At 38.1% G+C, this 17,909-nt stretch overlaps 1 protein-coding gene and 1 long non-coding RNA gene across 3 annotated transcripts; one reads left to right on the forward strand and one right to left on the reverse strand.

Annotated features, from left to right (window-relative positions):
* Nucleotides 1–12,514, reverse strand: LOC108884480 (myosin-7). Its single transcript, XM_018678384.2, has 39 exons — nt 12,440–12,514; nt 12,165–12,212; nt 11,462–11,670; nt 11,212–11,355; nt 10,926–11,082; nt 10,802–10,829; nt 10,600–10,711; nt 10,159–10,251; nt 10,011–10,074; nt 9,424–9,522; nt 9,224–9,327; nt 8,990–9,128; nt 8,747–8,865; nt 8,516–8,665; nt 8,259–8,429; nt 7,863–8,172; nt 7,531–7,610; nt 7,221–7,426; nt 6,906–7,029; nt 6,534–6,670; nt 5,600–5,855; nt 5,265–5,507; nt 4,915–5,091; nt 4,656–4,801; nt 4,482–4,572; nt 3,992–4,381; nt 3,614–3,740; nt 3,421–3,539; nt 3,139–3,335; nt 2,835–3,018; nt 2,587–2,752; nt 2,378–2,502; nt 1,970–2,278; nt 1,663–1,866; nt 1,289–1,585; nt 1,031–1,135; nt 858–953; nt 532–666; nt 1–127 (listed from the first exon to the last, which is right to left on the reverse strand). Exons 3-39 carry the CDS (start codon nt 11,660–11,662, stop codon nt 107–109), a joined length of 5,826 nt encoding a protein of 1,941 aa, XP_018533900.1. The 5' UTR covers nt 11,663–11,670; nt 12,165–12,212; nt 12,440–12,514; the 3' UTR covers nt 1–106.
* LOC108884484 (uncharacterized) lies at nt 7,243–17,866 on the forward strand. Of its 2 annotated transcripts, XR_001961065.2 has the most exons (3): nt 7,254–7,384; nt 14,265–14,417; nt 16,855–17,866. It is a non-coding gene; the product is annotated as an uncharacterized LOC108884484 (long non-coding RNA). The 2 variants fall into 2 exon arrangements; XR_001961067.2 differs by lacking the exon at nt 14,265–14,417 and having other exon boundaries at nt 7,243–7,384.
* Nucleotides 17,867–17,909: the final 43 nt, after the last annotated feature.

Genomic DNA, 17,909 nt, shown 5'->3' on the forward strand with positions numbered 1-17,909 from the left:
TTTGAGATGCAGATAAATTTTATTCTACTGAACACTCCACATGCTTAGGGAGACACCATTATTCAGACATCAGGTGCCTCAGGAATAACAGTGCATTCCATGAGCTTTACTCTTCATCATGTCCTTTCTAAATTAAGAAAAAGAAAAAACAATTATACAAATCTCTTATTGTTCAAAAGGTTAATTTATACATGGTACTAATCTGTGAGGCAATGCAGCAATCAAAATCCTTAGATATACTGTCCAGCATATTAAAAAGTATTGTAGACACTATGCTATTTTACTAGCGGCATTAGTGGACTCTGGTATTAACATACTAGCTCCTTTTACATATTACACTGGCTTCACATTGTTCAGTATAATCTCTGTGTAAAAAGAATATAATGTTATTTATATTATATATTATTTTAGATTTCAATTATAATCCATTTTCCACGTGGCAGCAGCATTATTGCTATATTTATTGTAGCCCCATTATCCCTAAACAAGCACATTCCAACACAAAAAAGAAAAAAATAATCAGTAACTGACCTTTGACCCCACATCACGACTCTTGGCACGTAGCTTGTTGACCTGAGACTCAGCTATATCAGCTCTCTCTTCAGCTTCATCAAGCTCATGTTGTATCTTACGGAACTTGGCAAGATTACTGTTTGCCTGTTCTTCCTGTAAAACAGACACACAAAATCCTCATCAGTTAGTTAGTTCAGTAATAGATTAGTTTCTAAAGGTCTGTGCAAATCAAATGTCATTAGTTTATTCTAAGATGTTGTGCTGAAAAATCCTGTGATGAACTCATTTCATCAAGTCTATTATTTTGGCTATATTTCCCAGCTCTAAATACTGAGAGTACTTACAGCTTCCTCTGCAGTTCTCTTGTACGATTTGACCTTTAGCTGCAGCTTGTCTACTAGATCTTGCAGCCGGGCAAGATTCTTACGATCCTCTTCTGTCTGAAAACAAAAAAGAACAAATTAATTTTAATTTTGAACAGATATACATACTCCTAATGTAATGAACTGAAACTTACCTGATAAGTCAACTCTTTGATTCGTCTCTCATATTTTCGTATTCCCTTGACAGACTCACTGGACTTTCTTTGTTCAGCCTCTACTTCACTTTCTAGTTCTCTGATCTGTTGAGGGAATGATTGAGGTATATTAAATATCTCTGTGCAGACTTCTTTATTATGGGGAATGTAGGCGAGTGTTAGGGTATATTTCTTTTAAATGATTTAGTGATGGCATGAGATAGCTCATTTATTGTCCTGGACATTATTGACACTCACCCTGGCCTCGAGTTTCTGTATCTGCTTCTTGCCTCCCTTCATAGCGATCTGTTCAGCTTCATCCAGACGGTGCTGCAGATCTTTGATGGTTTGTTCCATGTTCTTCTTCATACGCTCCAGGTGAGCACTGGTGTCCTGCTCTTTCTTCAGCTCCTCTGCCATCATGGCAGCATCAGTAATGGCCTTCTTGGCCTTTTCCTCAGCATTTCTGCATTCTTGCAGTGCCTCCTCCACTTCAGTTTGAAGGTGGGATATATCAGCCTCCAGTTTCTTCTTTTGGTTTAGCAGACTGGTGTTCTGGTTAAATGCAAAATTCCTCAGTAAATTCACAATAATAGGAAAGAACTGTGCCAGGTGCAGTGACTGCATCCTACCTGTGAGTGCAGTAGCTGCACCCTCTCACTAACATCCAGCAGCTCTTGCTCAGCAAATTTGCGACTTCTCTCAGTTTGCTCCAGAGCAGACCTGAGCTCCTCCACTTCGGCCTGAAGCAGGTTGTTGCGTCTCTCAACAATGGCAATGTTTTCCCTCATATCATCAGTGGCTCGCAGAGAGTCATCAAGCTGGAGCTGAAGATCCTGGAAAAGCGTGAAATATATTGTAAAGTAAGTTAAATCAAGTAGTAATTTATAATCCAAGATGTACAAGGTTTTCTTTTTTCTTTTATCCTAAAACATATACCTTTAGATGTGCATGAACAGATTTGAGTTGTTTCTGGGCCTCAGCTGCCTGCCTGTTGGCCTGGCTAAGCTGGATCTCCATCTCATTGAGGTCTCCCTCCATCTTCTTTTTCAAGCGGAGGGCCTCATTCCTGCTGCGAGTCTCAGCCTCAAGAGAGCTCTGAAGGGTGTCCACAATTCGCTGTTGGTTTCTCTTTGCTTGTTCCATCTCTTCATCTTTCTCAGCCAGCTTGCGCTCAATGTCAGCTTTCACCTGATTGAACTCGAGCTGGGCTCTGAGAATCTTCCCTTCCTCATGCTCCAGTGAAGCCTAGAAAGACAAACAGGATGTTATATTCCATTTGAAGGATTTTACTTGTTGCAGACACATTAATGTGCTTGAGGTCCTTCATCAGGAGGCACAACATACCTCTGCTTCCTCCAGAGCTGTTTGTATCTCTGACTTCTCTTGCTCCAACTGTTTTCGAATCTTTTCAAGCTCATGAATATTCTTTCCACCCTCACCAATTTGTTCAGTGAGGTCAGATATTTCCTCTGAGAAACAAAATGTAACATTATCAGTGGTTTAGCCAATAGAACCAATTATGCTGTAGAGGTGTAAGCTGTTGTAACCCACACCTTGCAGATTTTTATTTTCTCTCTTCAGGGTCTCCAAATGTTCAAGAGATTCTTCATAAGAGTTCTTCAGTTTGAAGAGTTCAGTGCTCAGAGACCTGGCTTCCTTCTGAGCGCTCTCCAGCTCTGTTTGAGACTCCTCATATTTCTGTTTCCATTCTGCCAAGACCTGAAATATGTGTGCTTAAATGTCATACTTAATAATTCTTTACAGAAAACAGCAAGATGGCCACATATGTATAAAATTCTACCTTATCAAAGTTTCTTTGCTTCTTGTCCAGAGCAGCAGCAGCAGCATTAGACCTCTCCACATCCACCATGAGATCTTCAATCTCATTCTGCAGTCTGTGTTTGGTCTTCTCCAGAGAGGAACATTTAGCATTCACTGCTTCAACAGCCTCCTCAGCCTCCTGCAGACGCTGAGCCAACTTTTTCCTTATGAAATCAATCATTCAAATCATTTAATATTCCTGCAGTTGTGCCACTATGACAAAGTAAATTTTCTTTTTAGGAATTACAGATTAAATAATGAATTTGAATCTCAAATGGTCTTACTTTGCCTCCTCCAGTTCCTCTGTCCTCTGGATAGCATCAGTTTCATACTTAGTTCTCCACTGAGCCACCTCAGAGTTTGCCTTGGACATGCTGCGCTGCAGTTCAGCCTTGGCCTCCTGCTCCTCCTCATACTGCTCCCTGAGCAGGTCACAGTCATGACGAGCAGACTGCACAGCATGGGCTAATGCATTCTTGGCCTGAAATAAAAGCATATTTTACTGCTTCTCTTGTACCAGCATTTAATCTGTACTAGATGAGGTCTCATTGTAGTTTGGTTCCTACCTTGACTTCCTCCTCCAGTTGTCTTTTAAGGTCTTCAATTTGCTGAGTGTAGGACTGTTTTCCTCTGGTGAGTTGCGACACCAGGGAATCTTTTTCCTCAAGCTGCCTTGAAAGTTCACCTAATATTGAATTAAATATAAATTTAGTACCTCATAATTACCCCAAAACTACATACTTCAAATCAAATGCATACCATTCTCAGTTTGAAGCTTTGCTTTTTGCATGGTGAAGTCATTAATAGTACGCTGTCCCTCTTCTGCCTTTGTTTTATATTCATTCATTTGGTCTTCCAGAGTTCTGCACATTTTCTCCAAATTATTCTGAAAAACAAAAAAGCATTAAAAATGACACATGAACAGAAAGTTTTAGTAAAAAATTAGGAGACAGTTCAGCTGTTCAATACGGTATATGGTCTTAGATGAACAAAGTGTTAATCTAAGAACATGTAATACTTAAAAAATATTTTACCTTAGCCTTGACAGTTTGCTCCATATTGGAGACCACATCATCCAGCTCACTCACATATCACCCCACAAAATTAGCACAAAATTATTTTGTCAATTTAGCTTGCCTTTGCCTTCACAATATGTTCCATACTGGAGACCACATCATCCAACTCAAGTCTGAGCTCACTCTTCTCCTTTTCCAGTTTCTGCTTGACTCTCTGCAGGTTATCAATCTGCTCTCCCAGGTCAGCAACACTGTCAGCTTGTTTCTTCCTGAGTGTGGCAGCAGTGGCTTCATGCTGCAGAGTGGCCTCTTCAAGGTCTCTGCGGAGTTTCTGGAACTCAGCCTCCCTCTTCTTGTTCATCTCAATCTGGGCAGTTGTTGCTCCACCAGCCTCCTCCAGCCTCTCACTGATCTCCTCCAGCTCTCTGGACAAGTCTGCCCTCTGCTTCTCAACCTTGGCTCTGGCAGCTCGCTCTGCCTCAAGTTCTTCTTCTAGCTCTTCAATACGGGCCTAGACCACAGTCAAAGTTTTTTGTATTAAACTGTGACATTAGCCAATTGTCACATCCCTGCGCAAGAAAATCAACCATCTTCATCATATTTAACATTACCTGCAGCTCCTTCAGTTTCTTATGAAGCTGAGCACTCATTGCCTGTTCATCTTCTATTTTGCCATTGAGCTGGCTGATTTCAAAATCTTTCCTGTGGATAAAATTTTCTTTAGTGCAATAGCCGTCAAAATTATGTAAAATCAATTTGTATGTTAAAAGTTCACATCTCATTACTTTTTCAGCCTCTCTTCAAGCTGCTGTTTGTCATTTTCCAGGTCCATAATGCTTTCTTGAGCTAACTTTAGGTCTCCCTCAAGTTTCCGCTTTGCTCTCTCCAGATCCATGCGTATTTTCTTTTCTTGCTCAAGGGATCCTTCAAGCTGTGGTAGGTGAAAATTGCAGTTTAATTTATTATTATTATTCCAGTACTCTTTTTATTCTATTTCATTGTTCTTAAAACATGTCATCACAAACTCATTTACTATGTTCTTACATCATCCACTTGCTGCTCCAGCTTTGCCTTGGCCTTGGTCAGAGTGTTGACTTTGTCTTCTTCACTCTGCAGGTCATCCAGTGTTTGCTGGTGAGCTTCCTGTAAGGCTTTCTTTTCCTTGGTCAACTTGGCAATGATTTCATCCTGTGCAGCCATCTCTTCTACCAGGTTCTTGACCTGTTCCAAGTAAAGTGAATCAATTTTTAGTCAAAATCCAAGACCCATGGCAGCACCTGCATGCCTGTGTATATGCAACAAAAGTAATAATTTAGATGGAAAATTTGCCAGTATGGATCAAGAGCAGAAATACTCTGTAAAAGAAAAAGAAGGTTAAAGAAAGTTTATGGTACCTTGTTTTCAGTGGCATGTTTCTCTTTTTCCACTTTTGCCAGAGTTAACTCTAAGTCATCAATGTCTTTCTTCAGTTCAGAACACTCATCTTCTAACTTCCTCTTCTTAGCAGTCAGTTCAGCATTCATCTCCTCCTCATCCTCCAGTCTTTCTGTCAGCTCTTTGATTTTTGCCTCCAGCTGAATCTTGCTCTTAATCAGCCCCTCGCATCTTTCTTCAGCATCACACAGATTATCTTGCTCCTGTTATTGTTGAAAAGGCACAGCATTACACCTTGGGAGACTCAGTCTGATTTTAATGTAATTTTTTAATACTGACAGATTTTAAGACATACGGTCTGAACTTGGAGCTGCAGGTCATTCTTCTCTTGGAGAAGAGTGACCATTTTTTCCTCTAGTTCCTTTCTGCGGGCTTCTGATTTTGCATAAGCCTCCTTCAGTTTGGCAAACTCTTCCTTCATGTTGGCCATCTCCTTCTCAGTCTCTGCTGACTTCAGCAGAGGCTTGATTTTGAAGTACATCTTCATCCAGGGCCAATTCTTGACCCCCATGAAAGCGCGGATGTTCCACTGGATCACAAGTAGTGCATCCCTATGGACATGTTGTTGGCACATGTGATTCACATGTTGTGTCCAAAATCACCCCCTTGTTCACTCTTTCACTCATTACTCATCATAATTTTGCATCATCAGTGACAACAGTAACACAGCCACTTTACTTCTCTAAAACGTGGCACATCGTGTTGATTGGCAAAAAGTAGCGTCCATGCCATGGACAACTGCCAGTTTACACACTCAATTTTGACACTTGAATAAAAGTACATGTAGTGCACCAAATATTAAATAGGAAGTCATTTGTTACACAGCCATAAATATTATAATTTTATAGAATACAATTTCCTGGACACAAATTCTGCATTAACAAATCCAATTTCTACATTTACTGTACTTATTTAATTCAAGTGAATCTATATGTGCACTTCATCAATTTTCAGTTTTGAATATGAAAGGTTGTCTTCAATCTGTAAATGCAGCTGGAAACTTTTTAGGAATAATGAATGGCTCTGAATCACTGGCTTAATTTAATTCATGCCTGCTTTCTAAAATAGACTATTTTTCAGTGCTCCGCTATGATAAAATAAGTTGTCATATCAATGGAAAAGTCATAATCTAAAATTTGACTTTGAATGAGTATTCTTTTTCATTTCTCCTCTCTTCCTTTTGCCTGTAGCTTTAAAGGGATATTCAGTTAATTTAAGAGTGCATGTACCTGCGTTCTACAATCTTCTGGAATTCAATTCTTGCCAGAACACCTCGGGATCTTGCCTGGATCCTGGTGATGATTAGAGCTAAACGGTCGTCTCGCATCTCCTCCAGCAAACCAAGCAGTCCAGCTTTAAAAAACACCTGATTTTTGTAAACAGATGACATCAGTAGTAGCAAGCGCATTATACATTTTCTACCATTATCACATACATAGTAGTACCGTGAGTGAAAGCAGGAGTATCAGAACTAAGTGACATGCAGTGTATTTTTCTGTTGTGTACCTGCGGTCGACAGAAAAATACAATTCTTTATCACACTGAGTCAAAAATAAATTCTTTATACTATATATGCCAAAATTGATTTCACCAATACTTACCTTAGTGTGGCCCAGTTTGTACTGGTTATGGTCTATATCCAAGGAGCCCAAAAGCTTCTCTGAAGCTTTCTTGTTATCGATGAACTGTCCCTCAGGGATGGCACTTGGGTTCAAAATACGGTACCTTTGCAATGTGGATAATATATTTTTAGCTTTATTTTCTAAAATATTAAAAATAACTACCACTAAATGTACAGAGGAATGTATTACTCAGTGACAAAAACTGACACTTGACAATTATGATTATTGGGGAAAGAGCCCTTGGTGTTGTTTTTTCCTCTCAATTTGTCACCAATCTGTATATCTGACAGACACCTCTGTTTGAAATCTCCATAGAGGATCCTGTTGGGGAAGCCCTTTCTGCAGATCCTGATGCCTTCGAGCACCCCATTACAACGCAGCTGGTGCATCACCAGAGGATTCTCCATGGCCCCAGGAGTCTTGGTCTCATTGGGGATGATGCAGCGTACAAAGTGAGGGTGAGTAGACCTCAAGTTGGTCATCAGCTTGTTCAAGTTCTCCTATCAGGGGAGGACAGAATTGATTACCAGTATAATTAACAGTACCATAAAAAACATAAATATGAAATAAGCAGAAATACTAGTATAAATTATATTGATCTTACCCTATGTAGGGCTGATACAGTTTGGAAGGATGAACCTTTCTTTTTACTGCCACCTTTGCCCTTCCCACCAGATTCCTGAACTAAATGAAATATTTATAATTACACTTTTAAAAGAAAAAAAAATATTGAAGATATTTTCTGAGATCATTTTGAACAACAGAGGTGACCTATACAGTAATAACACTTTGATACAGAACAGTAGTAGAAGCAAAAACAGGGTCCATGTAAAATCTAGCATTTATATTCAAAGCTTCTTGATTCTACAGCACATGATGCATTTATAATCTTTTTTAAACTAAGATACCCTAAGAAGTCCCTTTTTAAATACAAACCTGAATCAGCCCCAGCGTAATTTGCAAAGAGGGTAGCGAGCAGCTTGAGAGTAGATTTCTGGTACAGGGCAACAACAGTCTCATTCAGAGGATCCTTGTTCTTCACCAGCCAGTTGTTGATATTATAATCAACAGTTCCAGCATAGTGCATTAGGGCAAAATGAGCCTCTGGTTTTCCTTTGACAACTCTGGGCTTCTGGAAGTTGGCAGATTTCCCCAAATGGTTGTCATAGAGCTTAGCTTTAAAGGTGATATCAGTGGCTTTCGGGAACATGCACTCCTCTTCAAGGATGGACATGATCCCCATGGGCTGAGGAGACAAAATATGGGTGGTTTGGAAAATAGACCATATATTTATTTATTTTATTCATGTCTTCTAATTGTCTGGTATCTCACCTTTTCAATGAGGTCAATACAGGCCTGCAAATCCATACCAAAATCTATGAACGTCCATTCAATGCCTTCTTTCTTGTACTCTTCTTGCTCCAGTACAAACATGTGGTGGTTGAAAAACTGTTGCAGTTTTTCATTGGTGAAGTTGATGCACAGCTGCTCAAAGGTGTTGAACTGTAATGAAATAGTACACAGGCTTGATCATTTTGTCTTAAACCAAAGAGAACTTCATATAGATTATACATTCTGTTCAAACTCACATCAAAGATTTCAAATCCAGCAATGTCTAACACGCCAATGAAGTACTGACGAGGCTGCTTGGTGTCCAGGGACAGGTTAATTCTCAATACCATCCAGAGAAACATCCTCTCATACACTGCCTTAGACAGTGCACCAACTGCATAATACACCTAATGAACAAATACATTAAAAAACACGATTATAAACCTTTGTGGACTTCATTCTGGAATTGAATGAAAAAAAAATCTCACCTGAGCAACATTTTGTCCCTTGGTGACCCACTCATTTCCTACTTTGACTCTTGGGTGACAGAGACCCTTGATTAAGTCAGCAGAGTTCAGGCCCATCAGATAAGCTACTTTGTCAGCATCTGTGGAGAAAAATTGTGGTATTAATTTATCAAGGTCATCACTGCCTTTCACAGTTCTCATTCTTTTATGCCTGATTCCTTTAGCATAGTTGGCTGTAATTTGTTTTTAATATCCATATCTAACCTTCAGTGCCATCAGCCTCTGCCTGCTCCTCTCTCTGCTTCTGCTTAAACTTCATGTTGCCATGATGCATGACGGCACCTGTTAGCTTGTACATGCTGTTCTTTTCTTCTTGAGTGAAGCCCAGCACATCAAATGCTTCCTGAATAAGATTTTACATGATCAAAAATGCATTTTTGTCAATGTAAAAGTAAATTTTTAAATATAGATTTGATTTGATTTGAGGACATAGCTCACATCAGTAGCCATCAGCTCTTCAGAATCATTGATAGAGGCTACTGTTGTTTCTCCTTGGGAGATGAAGGCGTAGTCATATGGGTTGTTGGTGATGAGCAACATTTCTAAGAAAAATATTTGAGAAAATAGAAAATATTTAATTTGATACAACATATGATGCAGTTACGCATATGTATAGCTCTCATCAAATGCACACTTACCCAGAAGTTCAGGCTTAACCTGAGACAAGATCTGATAGAAAATGTGGTAGTCCCTCTCAGCCTTGAGCTGGAAGGTCACACGAGACTTTTCCAGAAGGTCTGTAAGAAAAACCCATTGTTATTGTGTTTGTGGTATATTTGATGGTGATGATATGAAGATGATAAAGAGAAGATCTCCGCTGACACTGTCTTGCTTGCATATAGAAGTTTATTGCAAAGAAGTCCAGCATCAAAACAAGCACTGCAGTAGCTTGTGAGAGGATCCGAGCCAATATGGATCTCTCTCCTAACAGCTCTAAACATCAGTATATATATATATATGTTAGTCATCTTTACGATTTATAGCGAGACATCGGGCTCTCACTCAATGACCTCACTTTTCCAAGAAACAGAGAGAAGGGAGGAAAGTCCCTCTCCCTGTCCCTTATATGTATATGTTCATGGCTACTAACCTAAACATGAGCCCAAAGAATAGAAAGACATACATGGAGCTTCAGGCATTCCAAGAGAGTAAAAACCATATATGGAACGTCAGACACTACATGGTACACTGAAAAAGTGATAGGTGAGTCTACGATTTTACTTACAAGTTTCAATATCAGCAGAAGCCAGCTTTCCTCGATTGTCAAAATGAATGCGGATGAATTTACCCTAAGAGAAAGCGACTCACTCAGTATAGTGACATTGATTCACTTCAATTTACAGATTAGTTTTTGCATCCCCATAGATACTCACAAATCTAGAGGAATTGTCATTCCTGATGGTCTTGGCATTTCCAAAGGCCTCCAGAGCAGGGTTAGCCTGAATGATTTGATCCTCCAGGGTACCCTGATTTTGGCAAAGACACAACTTAATGTTCTTTTCTAAGTATGTAAAATTACAGAATATGTTTCAGGTTTTCATTCAGTCATTCATTCGTTGATTATCTATACTGCTTATCCTCACGGTCATGGGGGGCTGGAGCCTATCCCAGCTGACATTGGGCAAGAGGCTGGGTACACCCTGGATAGATCACCAGTTCATCGCAGGGCCAACATATACCGACAAACAACCATTCACACTCACATTCACACCCAGAGGCAATTTAGAGTCACCAATTAACCTAACTTGCATGTCTTTGGGCTGTGGGAGGAAGCAGATCATGAAATAGCCATAGGTATATCTCTTAGAACAGACCTTCTTTTCAGCAGCTGGATCTTTCTTCCCAGTACTTGGGACAGCTGCGATACTGGCAAAGTACTGAATGACACGTTTGGTGTTGACAGTCTTTCCAGCACCGGATTCTCCACTGAGTAGAGGAGACGAAAAATTTAAAAAATTGATGCAATGACTTATGATCCTTGACCACCAAAGAGATTCTGTTGGCTGTGTGACTTACGTGATGAGGATGGACTGGTTTTCTCTGTCTGTTGAAAAGAGAAATGATCAACATATCAGTCAAAAATGGTATGATGTCTGAATTGAATATTTAAACTAGATGAAGGATTAAACAGATTATGTACCAGCCAGCATGTACTGGTAGGCATTGTCAGAGATGGAGAAGATATGAGGAGGAGCTTCGCTTCTCTTCTTCCCTCGATAGGCAACAACAACTTCTTGGTTATAGACTGGCAGCCACTTATAGGGGTTGACAGTCACACAGAACAGCCCAGAGTAGGTCTATCATAGTAAGTAAGAGAATGATAATCTGGAGTTAACATAATGTGTTACTTAGTCATAAGGATACTGCTTATTAATGATGCTTTAACAGTGAAGTTCAGGTTTTATGTTATGATTTTAGTGTCTTACATAGATCATCCATGCTGCGTAACGTTCTTTTAAATTAAACAGCACAGCAGGCTCATGGAGAAAGGTGAACATTGCCATGTCTTCAATTTTATCAAACTTAGGCGGGTTCTGGGGATGGATATCACTCTCCTTCACCGTCACAGTCTACGAAAGAAAATACATTTCACAGTTACAGTGATCAAAGGCTAAACAGTTACCTGTCTCTTGGAATTTGTTCATCAGCATTCTTCTAAATCAAAATTTTATCTACCTTTCCGAATTCAGTCTCAGCAGTGACTTTGTCACCATCCCGAGTGATGATGGAGGCTTTGACGTACTCAATCTCAGGATCAGGAACAAAGCATTCCTTCTTCATGTCAAATGGACGAGTCTGGGCCTCCAAACGCTCCTTGTCCGACTTTCTCAGATAGGGCGCAGCAGCCCCAAACTCTTTCATGGCAGCATCCCCCATTTTTTAATCTTTTAAATTCCAGAACAGAATCATGCTTTCAGAATTACTATACAATGTATCCAACAGAACTTGCTGCAACTATTCATGCACTGCATTATCAGTATACCACATGTGCAATAATGCCAACTTATTTGGTACTGTTTATATAGTATGTCATTTTTTAAAATCATTTTTGTGTTTGTGATGTCAGAATTTGTTATCTGACATAAAAGTCTTGTCTAAATCCAAAGATGTACAGTGATGAATTATTCATCCACATATTGTGGGTTTGGAAATTACTGAGACACAGCTCAAAGAAATGCTTAAAGAACATTATGTAGAGTGCCAGAATTTATTCACAACCCTCTCTTCAGTATGCAAATGACTTGACCTCTTAATCATGTATCAACAAGAAAATTCCAACAACTTTAGATAAACACACACAAAAAAGTGTCCCGACTGAAGTTGGGGGACTGTAGTCATAATTAAAGACATTTCAAATAGAATCCAAAGTGGCATTTACCTAGGGTGGGTTAGACTACAAAGGAGACCAATGTCGGTCAGGGTATTACTATTGAAACCAGAAAAGAGAGCAAAAATATTATTCCATTACTACTACCAGAAGAACACCATCTGTTTCGTCTAGCAAAGACAAAGATGATACAAATGTGAAGAATGTCACTAAAAAATCACACTAAAATATTTCATAGCTAAGCCAGTAAATGTCAAGACATCTATTATAAATAATAAATGTGCCACATCTTCATCCTCTACAGTGTATATAAATGTTTTGCTTACCTTTTGCTCTCAACCTTTAATCAAGTGAAGTGATCAGCCCCAACACTGACAGCAGCCCTCCCTCTATTAATAAAGCTTGTTTATCTACCAAATATGGGATGAATTTTTGGAGAAAGGTTGCACATTAAAACGTGTTCTCCTAATTGGGCTGGATGTACTGCTGCTATTTCTTGCTTTCACCTTGTGACAAACAAGGCGAGGACAATACATGTTAAAAAGAAAGGGGAGGGCAAGAGGTGGGGATCAGGGACAGGCTTGATATCAAATGACTCCTATTTTTTCATATAAATAATAACAGGTCATTCTATATACATTTTATTAACTACTGACTTTATTCTGTTAGATCTGTTCAGTGCAGTGGCATTGTTTCAAAACTTGACATCTCATAGTTAGGTTTTCATTTGATAAATTTTTATTTTATTATTATTATTTTTGTTTTTGGTATTTCACACATTAGAGTGAAGGGCATTTAAATGTTGAATTTAAATTATGTACCTTGTCATGTGGTTTAAACTAAAGTTAATTACTTTGCTCAATCAAAACTTACTTGCTGACGATAAACCTAATGAAATAATAACAAATAACATGACCTATTATGGTCTTACTGTATATTGTGATTTGGATAAGATGATCTTAGGTGGATAATCTGCTGAAAACCTTTGATAACCACAACTGAAAAGTATACATTCCCATTTATATGTGATGATAAAAAGTTGAAGGAAAACTTTCTTTTCCATTATTCTACTGTTACTGTAGGAGGGGCTGCTGCTGAGGCAATAAAGTGTTGCAGCTGTTGTCAAGCGAGAGCTAAGTTCAGGGACTTTAAATTATCACTCACCACTGTTCTGCCCAGCTAGGTCTACACCCTTTGTCTCATGGTGTCGTCATGGCATTATTCCCTTTCCTTTGGCCTTGAGGACAAAGATAACCCTGTGAAATTCTTGTCTGGATTTTTTCTCTCTGATTGAGAAGGGCAGCCTTTGAGGGCACTGATATAGCTGAACTACAGTCTGTGATGTCATGATGGATAAGGAGTGACAGGTGCATGACACTGAAAATATATGTAGAAACCTCCATTTATTCTAGAGCACAAGTTTAATCCATTTTAAAATTTTATTCCATCATGAGATGTAATTATTTGATGTTGCCCCTGGTGGTTTGAGTCCATAGTCATGAACATAACCTTTTAACTGTTTATGTTTATGGAACCCTCACTATAAGGCATGTTAAGGTTGTCACTGCTGCAAAGGAAAAAAAAGGATTTTGATCTATTCAGCTATTCATTCCTTGCCCCTTAGCCATGTACTGTAAAGTCACTCTCCTCCTGTAAAATGAGAACAAACTTTGATGCTGAGCAACGTTCCAGTGGACCTTGTGAGGGCTGATCAGAATTTGCTTTCACATTGTTGGACTCTTTCTCATTCTCAGCTGTCTAAATCCCTTTAGAAACCTTTATCTGTTTTGTGTCCCCTTCCTGGCTTTCATCTCCTACTCACTCTATCAGCTCAGAGCCATGGCCAAACTCCTCTAAGGTAAGGCCAATTGTTGGCAGCTAAGCTCCTTAATGGAAAGAACAAATGGTGTCACCTTGATATACTGTCGCTGATGATGTCTACTCATTAATCCTAAAGCATTTCTAAACATCACAGGCTTACATGTTAAGCTGCTGACACAGAGAGGAACAGCACAAAGGTAGTGATGTTAGAGAGATTATCTCAAAGTGTCATCAAAATGATACAGTTTAAATAGTTTTGTTGATATTAGAATGTGGATGGTGAAGAAAAACACTATGCCATTTATTTATCATTTTATAATCTCCCTACAGATATGTAAAACCATTGAAGGACACAGACATATGAGATCAAGGTCAGCATTCAGTGGTAGACAAATGTCAAACTGATATCCACTCTTCACTTGGCTCCTTCCTGCCTTCCTCCTGTGTATCAGTCCTTCTTTTGTGCTGCTGCAGCTGCATGAGGTATGGTAAGTCTGTCATAGATTCAGCTAGAACATAGATTTACTATAAATTATGTTGGTTAAATTCAGTTTGTTGTAATTAGATACTACATCTCATTTTCAGCTTTTTTTGTTTATATTGTATTTTTGATTTCATTCATTGTTTTTACTGTACTTTACAAAGTTTATAATAATTGTATGTTAGCTTTAGTAACAGCTAGTGTTGAACAGTCCATCACAATCTCAATATTAAATTTGTTTGCTTAAATTTGCTGTAACAAAGCCTATCCTCAAATTCAGGTACTGAATATGTTTTATTAATACATTAATATATTACTGAACACAAAGGGGAGAGACAGAACCTATTACTTGTAAGTAGGTGCTAAAAATTAAAGACTGTCTGAAGTCAGTGAACATTTAAAATGCCACTGGAGGTCTGGAGGCAACAGAGCCTAATTTACCCACAGAAAACAGTAACTGTAGACATTTTATTCTTCATCCCTTTCCATCTTTCTGTATACAGAGTCTGAAACTGTTCTCATCTGATTCTGGAAGGATTTTTTTTTTTTTTCGTTACTGCTTCAGGTCTTCACCCAACCATATTATATTCATAAATACATTCCCAAAAATATATTAAATACTTCTCCTCTACAACATCTTCTAGAAGACTAAAGGAACCTGGTAAAAATAATAGTCCATAACTGGGTTCTTTTTTAAAATTTGTTTTCAGGGGAAAAAAGGTTGTAGGATTTTAGTAAAGACTAGTGTAATGATACAACATTTTTGTGCAATGTTTGCTACTACTACACTTACAGGTCTGCTCATGTTCCACACACTAATATAATATCTCAGACCATTTAGCAAAAGCCCATTAATAGCACTTCTATTAATAACATCATGTTGTATAACACCATAAAGCATACATATATATTTGTTCATTTGGAGTCTGTTGTTCTACAGTGTTGACTGTAGTGATTTTCAGGTTGGGTTTAACCTGTGGGTATTTAAAGGCTAATCCAATTTCAGTGACAGTGGAAAATACTTACAAAATACTTTCAAAATACTATAGTTAGACAAAGAGGTGATTAAGCTATTAGCATTCATGGGTGACTTGACTCTGCTACAAGAAAAAGTCAGACAGTGGGTCAGAGTGTCAGCACAAGGTGGCAGGAGTGACCCACCTTATCACTTATGTGCTTTCTAGTGCTAGCTCTTTTGATGTCTCTATTTACTGAAATACATTTACCAACTGGCTGATATTTTTCATTAGTGATGATATGAGAGCTTGTGAATTTAACATGTTGGGTTCTATTTTCCTGAAATAGAACAAATCTACAGGTGCTAACGCAAATGGACCTGACCAGAATCTTTTTTTTTTTTTTCAAATAAGGTGATAATAGGCAAACCAGGCACAGACAGACACTCCTGGGTGCAACCTTGGAAGACTGCCTGAATACATTATGAGAATATATTATTAGTCGGTGGACTATGAGAAAACAAGTTAATCACTGTGGACAATCAAAAGATCACAGACAGCTGATGTAAGTTGGTGCAGCAGCTGCTAGAATATCAGTGGGGCTAGTTGTATATACAATTAAGTTAGAGAAATTAATTCAAACTCTGCAGTTGTTCTGCATATTTAACGACACACATTTGTGTCTTTAAAGTAGAAAATATCAGTCTATACCTATCCAATGGGGGAAAAATAAGATGAAATACCCTCTTTCTTTAAAAAAGAAATACAAAATAGGACATATGTTCATTACTGTTTTTCTGTTAAAAACCCACAAGGTTAGTTAACGTTAAATCAGAGTGTCTCATTAAAATGTTATTCATCGTTAATGAAGGCAGGTCCAGGTAACAGAACAGTTCAGATTGAGCTTTGATGATTTTAATGTTAAATTTGGAATCTGTCAGTAAAAGCTTTCCAGTCCAATTAGAAATATAGTATTATTTACATATACATATGGTATTTATTGTTAGCTTTCTGACTGATCCTGTTGCCTGTGCATCCACCCACGTGTAAGATAACACACAGTCATTCTCAAATCAGAGGTGAAACAAACTGATTATTTGTGTTGAATGCAGGTGTTTAAACTCCACAAAAAAACAAACAAACAAAAAAAAAAGATTGGATATTCTACAAACTGTTGTGGGAAGGATTGTATAGAACAGCAGTACTGGTGTTTCTGCAGAATTAATATATACATTCTATTTTATATACTAATTATAAATATATTATTCTGAAGTAGATGAAAAAACATATTTGTTTGATGCCAGGAAATGACCAAACAGATGCATATTGCTCTAGCTGGCATTGCACCCTCAGGAAAATACACATTATTTGACAGGTCTGCCTTCTGCCTCTTATGTTGAATTTAACATGGAGCATTTTTCCTGGTTGAAATAAATGAGGACTCTACACAATTTGAATGCACTTTGCTTTATTCTACATTTAGCCTACTTTGGAGACAAAGGGGACTACAGCACAGGAGATCCCAAAGCTCTTAGGTGGCCGTCTGTGAGTTTCACTCCTCATCTAGCCCTTTCTGTGATGAAGAATGATAGAGAGCAGAAAAAGAAACAGATTAGAGACAGAAGACCAACAAGACTCAACAGGTGTTACAAGAGAAACTGGATTTTACAAGATGTTACACGATGTTACAAGTGAATGTTTTTTTTAATGTCAGTATGTCTTCACTGTAGTAAATTTGGTTGTGTCTAATTGTTTTTGAAAGAATTTGAAAAGTGATGTATCACTGAATGCATTTGGAGGAAAGTTAAGATCATATATATTTTATATATCAAATATTAAAAATCATATTAAAACTGAAGAGCCAAGCCCATCTTTAGTGAATCTCAAACCATTGTTTTTGTTTATGTTTTTGCTTTTGTTTTGTGTTTTCTTTATTTGACACAAGTAATTCCAAGCCTGGATTCTGTTGAAATCATTTAATCTTTTTTAAGACATTTCTCAGTAGGAGCTGTTCAAAAAGGGAACATATCTTAACAAAAACTCGATCAATTAAAGCATTTTTGGTGTCTTTATTAGAACTAGTTTACATTGATTTGACTGGTTGTCAGGGTTTAATGCTGTTATGTCATTCACAAAATGCCTCAGATGAAGATATAGTTTAAGGAAAAATTCATGTAGGGGTGCATCGGTGTCCTAGAGGTGAAGCACTAACCACGAGCCATCCCTGCTTTGAGTCTTAATGGTGACCTTTTAGTGCATGGCATTCATTTCCCTCATTTTCTGTCATATCTATCTGTGTAGGTTCTCAGTCATCCAGATCATGGTAGTCTTAAGTGCTAAAGTTGAAGCCAACTGTTTCTTCAAGAAACCTAAAAGAAACTTCATCATAGAACCTTCCCTGTGACAAAGATCATATTACCACTAACCTAAATTATACTTTTACAATTTATCAAATCCAGGAAAACACCCAAAATAAAAGTCATAAATCTGTACAATGCCTGGTCTCTTATTTAATGTGGTGATCTATTTACCCCCATT

The sequence above is a fragment of the Lates calcarifer genome, linkage group LG4 (genome assembly GCF_001640805.2).
Source record: "Lates calcarifer isolate ASB-BC8 linkage group LG4, TLL_Latcal_v3, whole genome shotgun sequence".
In the NCBI taxonomy this organism is placed as follows: Eukaryota; Metazoa; Chordata; class Actinopteri; family Centropomidae; genus Lates; species Lates calcarifer.